Here is a 14,822-nt window from a genome sequence, read left to right on the forward strand (position 1 = left end):
GTTCCTTATTTTTCCACTCTTTCGTTCTTTCTGTTTTCCCCTTCCCCATCACTATCACCTCATCCCCTCATCCTTTCACCTTTTCTGTCTATTGCATTTTCTCTCTAACCCCCTTTCACCTGCCGTTTGCCCGGTCGTTTTCGCATTTGGTTTACGTTTGCTTCTCGAAAACATCTTGCAATGAGCTGCTAGCTGCTTGAGTGAGCCACAGTAAGTGCATTATTGTGTGTGTGCGGGGTTTCGAAGGCTGGATGAAAAAAGTTAGAGTAAAAAGGAAGTTCACGATAAACAAGCTAGCTAACCAGGATTTTCGCTTTGAAAATTAACTGGTGTGAACAACAAAGCGGGTGGAAGTGTAGACTGGAGCAGTATGCAAAGTTCTTAAAAACTAGATAACAACAACTTAACGATGCGTACGTACTGCGGATGGTACTGCGTTCAACTGCAATCCACGAACCGTTCGGGAAACAAACGGAATTAAGAACGCACTGTGGGCGATGCAGGTCAGTCTGAACGGTGCGTGTCAGTAAGTATGATAATGATGTGATAAATAAGTGCACACAGGGCTCGAGACGGTACTCTACACAGTTTCTCCTCCTTCTGCCTCCTTTTTTAATGGTATATACCTCCTACCTCCAATATATAGTACTTATAGTATAAATGTAAAATGACTATACACGTAATAGCAAAAGAATTTGGGCACATTAGAGTTGGCTGTTCCCATTGCATGGTTGTCTGACGACAACTGATTCGGTTCTTCGCACGCCAACACCAAGGACCCTGAACCCTGAAAACCCCGTGATGCACCGGACATGCATATCTGCTGGCAGACTGCAGGAGACTATCGCAGAGAACACGGCGGGGGGGGGGTGGAGGGGCGGGGGGGGGGGGTGGTGGGGAGGGTGTTCTGGACGTTACAGCTAGCCTACAGCTAATGTGACACGTGCGAGTTTGTACATCGACACTGGGTCGAATTATGTTCAGTCGAGAACGAAACGAAACTAACCGAGAGGTAGAAAAAGAAATACAGAAAGCAAACAGAACATACTTCGCAAAAACCGTAGGTCCACACAGACTACGCGATTGGAGCGCTCTGAAGTATTTCAGCATCGACAAGAAGAATCGTGCAATTCTTCAGAAATGTTCACCGAGTTGGGGAAGTATCTTCAGTGCAGAGGTACAGGAGAGGCGATAAAAGCAGAGAGAACGAAAGCCATTGGAGGGATGTGATGACGTGGGCTCGGTTGGCTGCGTGCTTATCCTCGCAAAAACATCGGTCTGCTAGCTTTCTTTGACCGATCGTCGCCATCAGCAGCAGCAGCGCCACGATTCAAGTAGCCGGACTAAGATCCATACCCGCGATTTTGTATACACCCTATACACAGTTACTCCCGTCGACGTCGACTGGAGCCTTTTACACCGATATTTCGTAGTTCATGTCGTACACGCTGGTCCGCTGATCGGGCGGAGTGGGAATGTTGCCCCCACGCAGACCACCGGGACCCGCTGGACCGCCGGGCTGTTGAACGCCACCGGGACCACCGGGATGCTGCAGGGAGGAGATCATCGCACCGGACGTCGTCAGGCCGTCGCCGAGAACGGCACCGCCCGGTGCCACCGCCGTCATCTCCATGGAGTCGGTCATCTCGAGCGCCCGCACAAACGACATCGGCCGCGTGGGACGAAGGACATCGGCCTTGCGCTTGATCGACGGGGACGGTGCCTGAGTTCCGCTGACCACGCCGGGTGTCCCGCCTGGTCCATTGCCTACAGACACACCACCGACGGTGCTGCTGGGCGGTGGCTGGGGAGGAAACACGGGCACACCGCCACGTAGAGCCGGATGGTAGACCATGCTGTTGGCGAGTGCGCTTTGCTGCTGCTGCTGTTGCTGTTGCTGCAGCTGGTAGCGGGTGGCGCTCACCGTACCGAAGGAGGCCATCTGTTGCTGCTGCTGTTGCTGCTGCTGCAGATGGTGCTGGGGAACGCTGGTGGGACTGGGAGTGTTCTGGTACACCGACTGAGTGCCGAGGACGGGCGGTGGGCCGCCTCCAGTACCGCCCGAGGTTTGGCTGAAACCGGGAGACGTGTCCTTCCACAGGTAGACGCCCCGCTGCGGGCTACCCGCCAGTTCGCGGATGTTGTCCGACGTCTGGTTGTTTCGTGCATAGGACAGTTCCGCACCCTGCCGAACGAGCTCACCCTCGGACAGATAGCGACGCTGCGGGCTACCGTGGTGGTAAACCACGGATGCGCCACGAGGTTGTTGTTGCTGTTGCGGTGGCACCACAGACTGCTGCTGCTGCTGCTGCTGGCCGCCACCCGCTAGCCCGCCATTGTGGTGGGCCATCGGGTACTGCTGGTGAAACGGGTGATGTGGTGGTAGTCCCGACGTCTGGTGCAGCACCATCGGCGGCGATTGCTGTTGCTGCTGCTGCTGCTGTTGCAGCGGGAAATCATAATAGCTGCCGGAGATGCCGTTGCTGCCCCCCACGAGTGGCTGCTGCTGTTGCTGTTGTTGCGACGCCGTTGCTTGCCCAACGCTGATGAACTCGGGCCGTCTCGGTTGCGTCGGCGTACCTGGGTTGGACCTGTCATGGACGGAATAATTGGCGAGAACAAAAAAGAAGACAAGAAGCCAAACGTCAACAATTTAAATTCAGAGAACGCACCACCAACCACCGACAAACAAATGCGACAACTGCCTACCACGTAGCCTAGCACGTCTGAGGGAGCCTAGCGCGAAAAGTAGCATTCAATGGTCAAACATCTTTTAAATATTTTTTTTTTTCAATGAGCCAACCATAAAAAGCTTACTGCAAAATTTTTAAACGCAAGGAACAGTAAATCAGTAGCCATAAACCATAAACAGTAATGCATATTGGGGAAAGAGGATCCCAGAAAGATGCGGTTCAGATTTCTTGGCCCAGAGTGAATGGCGAGAATCTTCTGTTAGCTTCCATCACATGGCACGAATCATATGGCGATGCTTCGCTAGCATGCAAGTTTAAGAGTCGTGCCCTGCCTCTTGTGCCACGGTGTCCAAAACGAACAACAAAACGAGCGATTAACTAAAAACGCAAAAATACTCAAATCAGTCAGTAACTGTTATGGGGTTGGCGCAAAGGGGCCCCCAATTGCGGAGTTTATGTTTCGAAAAATTAGCATCGCAATTGACCGCCATCTAAGGATTACGGCTTATCACGACAGAGTGCAAAAGGAGGCATGGATTGGCTATGGACTAGATGTAACGTTATGGTCACTAATCGGGCAAAGTTTTCCCATACACTGGCAGAATGATCATGTTTCACTTTGACTGAGGCAAAATACGAAATAATTGAAGCTATCAAATGACAATGTTAAGGTAATTTTCGTCACATCGAAAACGATCTCCGACCAAAAAAAAACGATTACCTTCAGGCTTGCATACTTGCAAATAGTTAGGACGAACAGCACACCAGAGGTGTTGCGGGGTAGGGGGCTTTAGTCGCCGTTGTAGATAGAACCCAAGACAGGCGCCACAATGGCGACGATAAGTCAAGTCAACGGTAAGGAAAAGGCCACTATAACAGGCACACATCTATCGTATCGTACGTACACTGCTTTTCATAATGATAGCCTCACCCGTTTTTTCAGACTGAGGCTAAGGTAAAGCGCAGAACCTATTTTTCGTAGATGAGGAATCAATTAGTTTTGCAAAAGAAATGATATCCATTGTTGGTTTTCCGAAATAAAAATTATTTTGACTTAGGGAGCCAAAAAAACGATAAAACGGCTGTTTCCAAATGATAGCATCACTGGTAAAAGTCAGTTCTAGTCCAATCATACTAACATTAATTGAATTGTTAAGAAACTGAGCTTTTTAATGTCAGTAGTTTCGTAATTTTCCTGTAGTCAATTGGCCATTTTGTTCAAAATTGGATCGCGGAACTCCATTAGGAGAAGGCGAAAAAGTGAAAATTGAAGCGTACCATAGTGTTGGGAAGTCAAATCGTGAAATAGCCTCATTACTAAAACGATCTCCAAGGGTTGTAAATAATTACTTGAAAAATCCATCGGAATATGGCACTCGGAAGTCATCTGGACGGCCAAAACTACTCAACCCTCGAGATGAACGAAGAGTAGTTAAAGCTCCGTCTAACACTACGAAAAGTTGTCGGCGTATTAAGAAATGCTCATGACTGTTGGCTATGCGACAATCTGGAGAACTCTTAGTGCCTCTGTAAGCATTGTCAGAGAATTAATGAGAAAAATTCCAGCAATCAAGACACACCACAAAGCAGCAAGATCACAATTTGCGAACGAGCATATGTCATGGAAAGATGAATGGAATTATATATACATTGAGTTTTCCAACATTTGAGTTTTTTTTAAGTTCAGGTCGTTTGGAGTGACGAAAAGAAATTCAATCTTGATGGGCCGGATGGTTTTTGCCACTACTGGCGAGATTTGAGACGGGAACCTCGTTTTATTAGACGACAGAATTATGGCGGAGGTTCCCATATCATATGGGGTGCGTTTAACAGCCAAGCTTAATGTAATTTAACAATTGTTCCCTCACGAATGAACAGTGAAGGGTACATGGACATTCTGGAGAGTAATTTGAAGCCATAGCTGCATCGTTTCAACCACCATCAGCTAATTTTCCAGCAGGATAATGCAACTGTCGATGCAAGTAGGGCAACAAAAACTTACTTGGAACATTTGGGAGTAAATTTAATGACCTGGCCGGCTGTTTCTCCAGATCTTAACCCTATTGAGAATGTTTGGGGAATTCCAGTTCGACAGATCTATGCGAATTGCAAGCAGTACGAAAACATACAGACGATTGAAGTGGCGATTTGAAATGGTTGGCGTTCCCTGTCGATGAACGTGCTAAAGAACCTATCCGAAAGTATGCCAAAACGTATATTTCAAGTAATAAACCGCAGTGGAGAGGCCAGCGATTGTTAAAACATCATAATTTTCATTCATTTTTACTGGGTGGCCATATTTTCTTAAATAATAAATAATGAAGCTATGATTTGGAAACAGCCGTTTTACAGTTTTTTGGCTCCCTAAGTCAAAATAATTTTCATTTCGGAAAACCAAACAATGGATATTATTTCTTTTGCAAAACTAATTGATTCCTCATCGACGAAAAATAGGTTCAGCGCTTTATCTTAGCCTCAGTCGGAAAAAACGGGTGAAGCTATCATTATGAAATGCAGTGTAGTAAGTAAATGGAGTGAGAGGCGACGAGTAACGGAAACGAAACAAACAAAAAACACTAGCCATCTAATGTCTAGCAACCAAAAGCTAACCAAACAGTACGCAAGACAACGACACTAACGCCACAACGTTGCCCGATGACATTCTCGATGCTGCCAAGACGCACAAACCAACCCAAGGACAACGCGCACTGTGTACGGTGCCGAATGGAGAATGGTTGCTTGGTGGTGGTGCTGGTACTGGTACTTAACCCGAGTGGTGCTGCAGCGGCGAATGAGGGCTTTGGCCGGCGAGCAGATCGATCGCCGCATACGTCTCTGTCGCTGCAGGATGCATTGCGTGCGCTCGTGCGTGTTTATGTATAAATAAAATATGTAAGAAAAGGGGTGCGTGTGTTTGGATACCAATGTAGTTCCTTTTTGATTGTTGGGATTGCCTTTGTGCTAATAACGAGCGACCGATACCTTCAACACACCGACGGTTTGAGGCGCAACCGTTTTCAAGTGATGGCCCCATCTGCAGGGGGGCTGTGTAGAGTAGGTGCAAGTGCCAGTTGCAGTGATTGTTCAGGGTTGTCACATATGTATCTATGCATGTATGAACGAATGAAGTGTATGCACGTATATAGTGAACTAGGGAGCGACGTGCGACTCGATCATGGGATGCGCTCGTTACGATCACTGATGCTGGCCGAGGACTTTCCGGCCGAGGATTCATGGCGATGGCGATACATTGCTCCAGCGCTGCGCCGCAACCTCAGGTCCACCTATGTGTCCATTTACGGTGGTGGTCCAAATGTGAAGCACCCACAAGCGGAAGAAGCAGCACGGAACGGAACGGAAAGTAACGAGTGAAAAACGATAAGCAAACGGGGCGTCGAGGGCGGGCATTTTGTGCTCAAGGGGGGGCGCATGATGGCCTTTTTTTGGGTCTGCGTGAATCTCACCAGACGTGGGGGGATTTGCGGTTTTGCTCTCGCCACAACGCACCCCGGGGAGGCATCATCTCGGGGACAACTCGGAACGTCTCGACAGGACAACAGGATGGCCAGGGTGCATGAGATTTACGCGTAGGATCGCGTGGGCTCGCTGGTTCGAACCAACCTGACTGACTATGCGGTGATTGCGTTATGTATGTGGGTGGGAGGGCACGGGGCAAGGATGTGGGGCGGGGACCTGGGCGGGTGGACCTAAAAATAAACCTGTCCACTGTCTCGTCGGCCCGACCGACTAACAACCCCTCCCGGCACCCCTCTCGCAGACTGTACTTACCGCCGTACCGGACTAGACATGGCGAGTGGCGTCGCTACACCGAGTGCCTTGATGCGCTGCTGCATCGTTGGCGTCGCGACGGACGAGGGTCCCACGCCACGTGAACCGCTTCCGCCGGACTGCTGCTGCTGCTGCTGCTGCTGGGACTGCATCGTGATGATTGGTGGCAGTCCCGTCGGTTGATCGGGCGACAGACCCTCCGGGGTGAAGCTGCGGGTCGAATCGAGACCACGCTGCCGGGGGTGCGGGCTGTGCCGGGGATGGTACATTCGTATGTGCTGCTGCTGCTGCTGGCGAGGGGAGTCTCCGCCGTTGCCGCCACCCCCGGCCATGCACGCACCGCCGCCGTCTAGCGGGGGCAGGAAGAAGTTGCTCTTCGAACCGTGGCGCTGCAACGGGGGCGTTGGCTCGCAGTCCCGGCTCTGCGACGCCTGCGGTTCCATGTCGATGTCGGAGCACTCACGGCCCGGCGATAGCTGCGTAGAGTTCAGTGGCGGATCGTGGCGGGGGGGGCACAGGGTTGAGAGGGAAGGTAACGGGATACAGATATGACAGCATGTGATAGATGTAGTTTTTTCACGAACAGCAAAGGATGACAGGTGGTGTTGGGTGTGGTTGCGAGGGGAAGGTGAAAGGGGCGCGGTTGGAAAAAAGACATAGAAACGCGAAAAAATAATTCGATCAATGGTTTCATCAATGGGCGGTCTGGGCGGGTGACAATGATCTGCAGGTTCTTCTCACTCTCTCTCTCTCTCTTGCCTCTCTCGTTTTTGCTCCCTCCATTAACCTTTTTTATCTCCGTTCATTCTACCCCCTCCACTCTCCTTCCCGCCTACTGTGTCGTCCTCAGATCCGGCCCAAGGTCGATCCGTTAGGCTGAACTACAACTACTACTAGGCAACCAACAGCTAGACAGCCGAAGTGTAGTGAGCATAGAAGGTCCCACATGACAGAGCCTTTCTAGCGAGCAGGTGCTAATACGGACAAGAAACACAATCCAGCATCCTAGCGTCCGTTAACGTCTAACGACACAAAATACGGAGGGGGAACTGGTAAGTTGGTGAGATGAACAGTGAATGTTGCTACAGACACACACCAAGGACATCATGGCAAACAAACGTTCCGGGTTCGGCGTACTGACAATGTAGCATTGAACAGAGAAACTTACCTTTTCGTAGGGTCCGCCATGCGTTTTTTTTTATCTTTGGGGTTTTACTTTGTTTTGTCTGGACACAACGGGAGCAACCTTCAGCAGACTGCTCCAGACACTGCCCATCAGCCGAACTGAAATTGGGCAGGTGATGTGGATTGAAGTGGCCCGAGGAAACCAGAAACCCAATGTCAAATGGTGCAGTTTCCCACCGTACCGTCTTCCTCTACCATTTTACCAAGCAAACGGCGCGGCAACTCGATGTTCTACTAACATACAGTGACTTACGCGGATTCACGGACACCGAGGTTTTTACTTTTGTTTATATGAAAGATAGATAAAGTGCTACTGTGCACACTGCACTGGTTGGGGAAGTTTTACCAAGAACATTTTTGCCCAAAGCGCAAACACTAAGCGTTCAGGAACTATGCTCTGCAAACGATTCTATGTACGTGCGTCTTTTTTGTGACAATGTCTTGTTTGGCGGACCGCATTGTTAAATCGGTCGCCCTCTTGTCTTGCCCTCGTCGTAATTAGCACGCGGACGCCGATTGTTCACGGAGATCACGAGAGGTCGAACATTTTGCGCCGGTGTCAGGAGACCGACCATACACTACATTTTGGCCTGTTCTACAAAATCAGAACCAGGAGTTCGGCAAAACGTTGCGAATGTTGCAGATATTGAAGGCGTGAAATAAAGTCGTACTTTGGGTTTGTACATCAACTGGCGGAAACGTCTGGCGAAACGGAAGCAACGGCAGGGCCAACAACAGTCAATAGTTCTATCGGTGCGAATCGCGAATTACTCTAAGTAATGTTAGTCTCCTCTCGGACCAGCCCACCAAGCAGATAAGCAGCAAAATTTCGCAGGCAAAGCAAATGGTTGATAAAAGGCCAAAGTTGGCGATTGGCTCAACAAGCAAACGGAAACGGCCCAAATTATCGCCCCAGATTATCGAAATAAGCACACGCATGCCTAAACAATAACACACCAACCAAAAATGGAAACAAATTCTCATACACATGTACACGCGCACAAGCAAACACAACGAATTCAGCGACGTTCCTCTGGAAAGTAACAGGAAGCAACAGGAAGTACTGCGAAGCAACAGGAGGAACGTTGCAAAATGGGGAACATTACCTCGTTGGTGCCATGCGCCAAGATCTGGGGTGAAACAGAGCGAGAGTGGGCGAGATGAGCGCAGTTCGATGCACACTGGGCCCGCCAGAGGAAGCAAGGATGTGCATTTGTGTGTGTGGGTGTATGTTAGTGCGTACGTTCGGCGAGGAACGAAGAGGTCGAAAACGGAAGGGAAAAGATATGATTAGTAGAAGTATTTCCCAGCCGTTGTTGCTGATTGTTCACAGAGTTCGCAACAACCGCGATTGAATAGCTAAGTAGGTAGTGAGTTAGTAAGGCTAGACGTGCGAGCAGAAAGCGCACCCTCAAAACTAAGGTGAAGTAGTGCCAACGGTGATAGCGCAAGGCTGCGGGGTTTCCTGAAAAAATTTTTTCCGCATTACGCCACAGAATAACCAACCAAAACCCCCCGTGGCATGTCGGTCCCGAGGATGGTAGGTCGAAGGACAATGGTAATTAAAGGGCCAATGGGAAAAGGAAATCAAAACTAGGTTGTATTTCGGTTATGTTAGGTTTCACGCACGCACGCTCGCACGCACGCACGCACGCGCTTACAAAGGAATCGGACGGTTTCACTTCCGCGCTGACGCCCAACCGCCCCAATCGTCGATCCATTGATTGCTGGTGGTGAAAGGACAACTCTGACAAACTACATCAGTCACAAGCTTGGGGGACCTAGGACCTATCGTTGAGCGGGGTTAGTGTCTAACCTTTTCTAAGCTAGCACCTGACTCATTCCGATCGGTTGTGAGTGGCAGCGATAGCCGAGCCTACGCCAAAATTGGGCCTCAACCGACAGGTTTGTTATCTATCCTTCCAACCAAACACAGCTAACAACTATTGGAATGTGAGTCTGAAAATGCTAAACTACTTCTGACAAAATTCGAGACGATACTTTTGAATTAGCTTACAGCCCTACGTCGTGCACGGGTATCGGAGTTGAACCAGTGCATCTCGCGTCCATCCTACTCCCTGCGTCTCTATCGCTCGGTTAGCTGAGCATGGTGCGTGCGAGCACGTTCGAGAACCCAACACATGATGAAGGGATATGACGATGTGATTTCGTTCGGAAAGAGCAGATGGTAGAAGGAAATGTAGGTAGAAAGAAAGTTAAGGGGTTGGAGGGATAATGTATGGCAGGAGAGCGGGATGGAGGTGGGGCGAGGAGCAGATTAGTGAAGAAGAGGGTCCATCACGCGGTCAGTAAAAATAAAAGAAAGAAAACATTACAGAGAAACAAAACAAAGAATACACAAAATTATAAGCCAAATAAACAAATCGAGTGCCGTTTGAAAAGAGGACGCATTATAAACTAAAAAATATACTTAAACAGTAAATAAGCAAAAAACAGAAGTGCCAAAACGGAAGAAGCAAAACAAAACTATACAATACAAAACAAAAACTAATTTCGCGTTGGCGTTGACAATGCATCGTTTGCGTGCTAACTGGACTTATCTACAATCAATCAGCGGAGAAACACTGGCACCCCAAGTAACAACAATACTGACTGCGACCCCCCAAAACTAGGTTTCGCCTAGTTTTGTGTATCCATACAGGCATACAGCACCCCGCTCGACTATTCAATCATTGAAGAGCATCTCGGCGCTTGGCGCTGCTTGTGCGTATCACGTAACTGCACGAACGTATGCACTTTGAATTTTTGTAAATATATAATGTGCTTTCGGGCGAGCCGGCAAAGTGTGTCGATGCGTTGGGCCAATCCGCTAACAAGAATGTTTGCTAACGATTTGTGTATTCCAAAGTGGCGTTCTTTATCATTTTGAATACTATCACCACAGGGAGACAATGATGGAACGGTTCCTACAATTTGTGTCCTTTTCCTGCCCTACGTAAACTCTCACAGCTTCTCACCGCATAGGCACATATTCACCGAATAGACGCACAAACACAAATGGGGCACCCGAGTACAATAGCGGGAGTGTAACCGAATTGAAAGAGTGAGTGGGTGGTTGGGGGTTGGGGCTTTCGAGAGGTGGAGGTTGAAGAAACATTGGGGCATACGGGACTTAACATAACATACAATTATAATGAAAACAAAAACAAAATAGAAGCCAAACATTCTACGCACCTTACTGTAATGACTGGATCCAACCGTACGTATACCGTGACCATTTCCATGATCCATATAAGTTTTTACCTGCGTGTGCCGATTATTATCATAGATGCCGCCACCGCCCTGGCTCATGGCCTGTGGCTGTTGCTGATGCTGACCGTGCTGTGGGTGCTGCTGTGAAGGCCCTCCCGTGACATGGCGGTGGCTGGAACCGCTAGAATCACCGCCGGCGTCATGGGTGATGGTGCTGATTGGTTGATTATCTTTGTTCGAACGCCGCGCGGCATACTTTTGTGGTTTCAATAGACTAGAGATGATAGGGGTAGAGAAGCAGTAGCAGTAGAGTAGTCTAGTTTGAACCTACATCCATCTGTCCGCCCGGTCCGATTGTGAATGGTGATCGATAGCATACCTAGGGTACTGGGGGCCGCACTGTGTGTAGCAGCAGTTGTTCCAGCAGCCGCGCGAAAACGGATTGTAGCCGCCCTTGAACTTGCCGGTCACCTGCTCATTAGTAGTACGGCCTCGCGATACCAGCACCATGTGAAATCCAGTGAGACCGAAGATCGGGATCGCCAGCAACGTTACGATGGCCATCAGTACCATGCTGCGAGTCCGACACGATGCATACCAAACCAAGAACTTACGTCAGTACATACTCTAATCAAAGCTTTTCGCAACTCAGATAGCTTACGCTACGATCGGCTCTACTTCCGTCAGCTTGTCCTTCTCCTTTTGCAGCACGTACACCAGTGACAGCGAGAAGATGCTTAGCATATGCACCGAGAGCGAGATGAGAAAGAAGAAGAAGAACCGGTAGTTCCGCCGGCCAATACAGTTGTTCACCCACGGACAGTGATGATCGAACGTCTGTGGAATGATGACAGAAAAAGCGAAAAGTCGTAAAACCAAACCACCAGGAGCTATCGGATATGCTACTATTGCGGTACCTCGATGCAGTGGTTGCAGACGGAACAGTGCGAGCAACGGGGTGGGCGATAGAATTTGCAGGTGACACACCACTTCATACGCACCGTGATGCCATTGATCTCGGCGTTCTTATAAAGTGGCGCCCGAAACTCGTCCTCACGGTCCTCGTCCGGTGGGGCTGAAAGATGCAAGCGATAGTGAAAGGTTCGCGTCTCTCCCCCTCCCCCTGGCTGCTCACCTTTTGGTATGACACCGGGGTCCATGAACGTGGCGAGCGTAAAGTTAGCGATAACGAAGAATGTGATCACTGCCTGGTACGCCGGCACCCAAGGGTGCCGATGAATGTAGTACTGGCGACATCTGGAACGAAACCGGCAAACGAGTTGCGATTAGACTAGGTTCTTCTGCTGCGGCACATTCGATGGACGGGTGGAGCGCAATGCCTGCCTCCCAAGAATGATCTTCTGGGTGTGCTTTAGCATGACGCGGAAGACTTCCTGACTTGAACCAATAACATGTTGATGTTACAAGTGTTTAGCTTAGGATCGAGTGTGTGTTACTCACGGATACCAGAAGAACAGGAAGGTGGTGCTAAGCAGCAGCGTCCAGGCGAAGGTGGCTGGGATGTATCTAGTTTTTACGTCACATTTCGGCATTTCGGTGCAGGTTCCCGGTGCTGTGCACGGTACACGGTACAAAGACAGCGACGGGGTCAGCTAGCTGTTGATTCGTCGGCGCGTATGGTCAGGATGCTGTGCTACTCTTGTTACTTGTTGCCTACGGCACAGAAGGGGCGCTGGGCGTCAGTCGTGTATTGCGATGATCCGATTCCGTGCCCGGAATACCGGAATGTAAAATTTCGCACCCACACCCACACACCACCAGTGTGTGGCTTAGCTGCAATACTTATCGGAACCGTATCTACGCCGTCGTCGTCGTGGTTGATTGATTCAGCGTGCAGCGATTGATTGTGGTGTTTTCTTTTTACTTTCCGCGCACCTGGCCGCGACTGGGCCATTAGCAGTGCGAGAGATTAGAAGCCCCCGGCACTTGACTGGGACCCTTCGGACCAGGGGACTACGGGCGTAATTGACTGGGAAGCGATGCACGTTCCAGTGGTCGCCAACTCACCTAAACGCGCACCGTCCGCCGCAACTGTGATGTACTACTACTGGTTCCGGAGGCAAAGGATGCTTCAACCGGGTATGCGTGTGTGGACTTTTCGGTTCCGCACGAAGCTGCCCACGCTTGTTGATGGTCGATTGGCATTACTGGCAGCAGGCCTCGTCGTTGTTGTCGTGGCCGTGCGTTGGGCCGATTCCGTTATCCGGCGTAGCCACAGAAGGGCAACGGGCAGATCGCAACGACGTCGATTTAGAGCGAAAGTGAACCGAAGAAAGCGGCACAGAATCGACGGGCGCAAATTCGCGCGTGCGCTTGCCCTTTCGTCGTGTACACCTAGACCCGACACACACCATCGACCGCAGCCAAAAGGGACACGCAACCAACGCAGGAAGACCCCGGGGGGAGCCTTTCCACCCGTAGCCTGTTGGGGATTCCCGGGTGTGACCACGGACTTCTCCACACTCAGCAGCTTAGGCTCTTCAGGTTGGGACACAGACAGGCTTGTTGTGTGTGGGTGTGTTCACGTGTATGTGTATGTGTGTCATACACCCTTCTCTTTCTTGCTGCACTGATATCGGTAGGACCGTCGGCTCGGTCAAAATGCTTGCGGGTTTGGACGTGCCCTGCTGCCGCCAGAGTTAGACACTTCCAGCTTCCCCACCACTGCGCGATCACCACCCTTCCCTACACCCGCGAACCTAGCGCTCTTGTTGACGCAAATGAAGTTCCAGACTCCCGGAGAAGCTACACCATCGTGGTGGACACCATGGGTCCACCTTCACCACTCTATACCGCTCACTGTGTCAAAAGAAAAGGGTAGACTGGTGCTCCATGCACACTCCACACACGTCACGGCTGAGCAACGATGTTTTTAACCCTTGCTAAATGGTCCTTCGGCTGTGCAGACAGACACACATTGGTCGCCCGAGGAACTTCCGCCAGGGTGGCCAGCAAACTCGCTCGATGGCCAATAGAGCACGCGAACCCTATCGCTGTATTCGTTGTCCCGTGTTCCTTTTCCCGACAATTAGCTCGCCCCTTTTGTCGCGTACGCTCTGCTGCTGCTGCTGCAGGTCACACCACCGCTCAACGCTGTCCGTCGGTCGGTCGTCGTTCCGCTCTGGTTTGCCACACGGAACACTGGATGTAGCGAGAAAAATTTTAATGGCCGCCACACTGACACGGCCTGCTCCGTATCGGGTGATGATGCGCGCCCCGAGCGGTGAGTGTGTATCGTCGTACGCACCTTCGACGGGCCACTGGACGTGCTTGCTCTCGTTCACACCACCACCGAAAGGTCGGTTCGGCCGCGCTGTTCCGTTCGTTCGCCCAGCTCGCGCACCACGGCACTCAGGCGCGTACACGCGCTGCTGACAGATGTCGCTCTGCTGCACACGGAACCCCGCGGTCCGATGATCGGGTTGTCTCAAATAAACACCGTTGCAAACTCTGCCTGCAACTTTTAGAATAACAATTACCTCGAAAAATAGACTTATGAACAGATGGCTCTACCTGTCAATTTGGATTTCCTAGTTTTGCTGTGTTGGCAACATTACCTGGTTTTGACATCATTTCAGGTCGAAAAAAATGGTTTCAATTTGCAACCCATAAAGGGTTTAAAGGGTTAGACCACCATGTCGAGTTTTGTGCCTGAAAATGACGTTTGGCGGGGATTATTATTTTTCTGCTACCTCTTGTAGAAAACTGCTTCGGAATCACATCAAATGCTTGTCGGGCACTTGTTTTTAGAAGATCGTAGCGCTTTAAGTGGTATAAAACAATTCAAAATGGCGATTTTGGTTTAACAAAGATCGGAGCATCGGAGAACTCAATACTCAAGTTCTTAAAACGTGATGAAAACGTCAATTCTGATCGCTACTAACAACAAAAGCGAACAACAACAACAACGTCCCCGTGCCC

At 50.1% G+C, this 14,822-nt stretch overlaps 1 protein-coding gene across 1 annotated transcript; it reads right to left on the reverse strand.

Moving 5' to 3' along the window:
* Positions 1 to 1,414: 1,414 nt before the first annotated feature.
* On the reverse strand, positions 1,415 to 12,527 carry LOC131213379 (palmitoyltransferase ZDHHC8). Its single transcript, XM_058207410.1, has 9 exons — positions 12,342 to 12,527; positions 12,016 to 12,137; positions 11,798 to 11,955; positions 11,542 to 11,717; positions 11,260 to 11,454; positions 10,863 to 11,154; positions 8,774 to 8,848; positions 6,483 to 6,958; positions 1,415 to 2,591 (listed from the first exon to the last, which is right to left on the reverse strand). The coding sequence occupies exons 1-9, from the start codon at positions 12,431 to 12,433 to the stop codon at positions 1,415 to 1,417; spliced, it is 2,763 nt and encodes a 920-aa protein (XP_058063393.1). The 5' UTR covers positions 12,434 to 12,527.
* Positions 12,528 to 14,822: the final 2,295 nt, after the last annotated feature.

This window comes from Anopheles bellator, chromosome X (genome assembly GCF_943735745.2).
Source record: "Anopheles bellator chromosome X, idAnoBellAS_SP24_06.2, whole genome shotgun sequence".
In the NCBI taxonomy this organism is placed as follows: Eukaryota; Metazoa; Arthropoda; class Insecta; order Diptera; family Culicidae; genus Anopheles; species Anopheles bellator.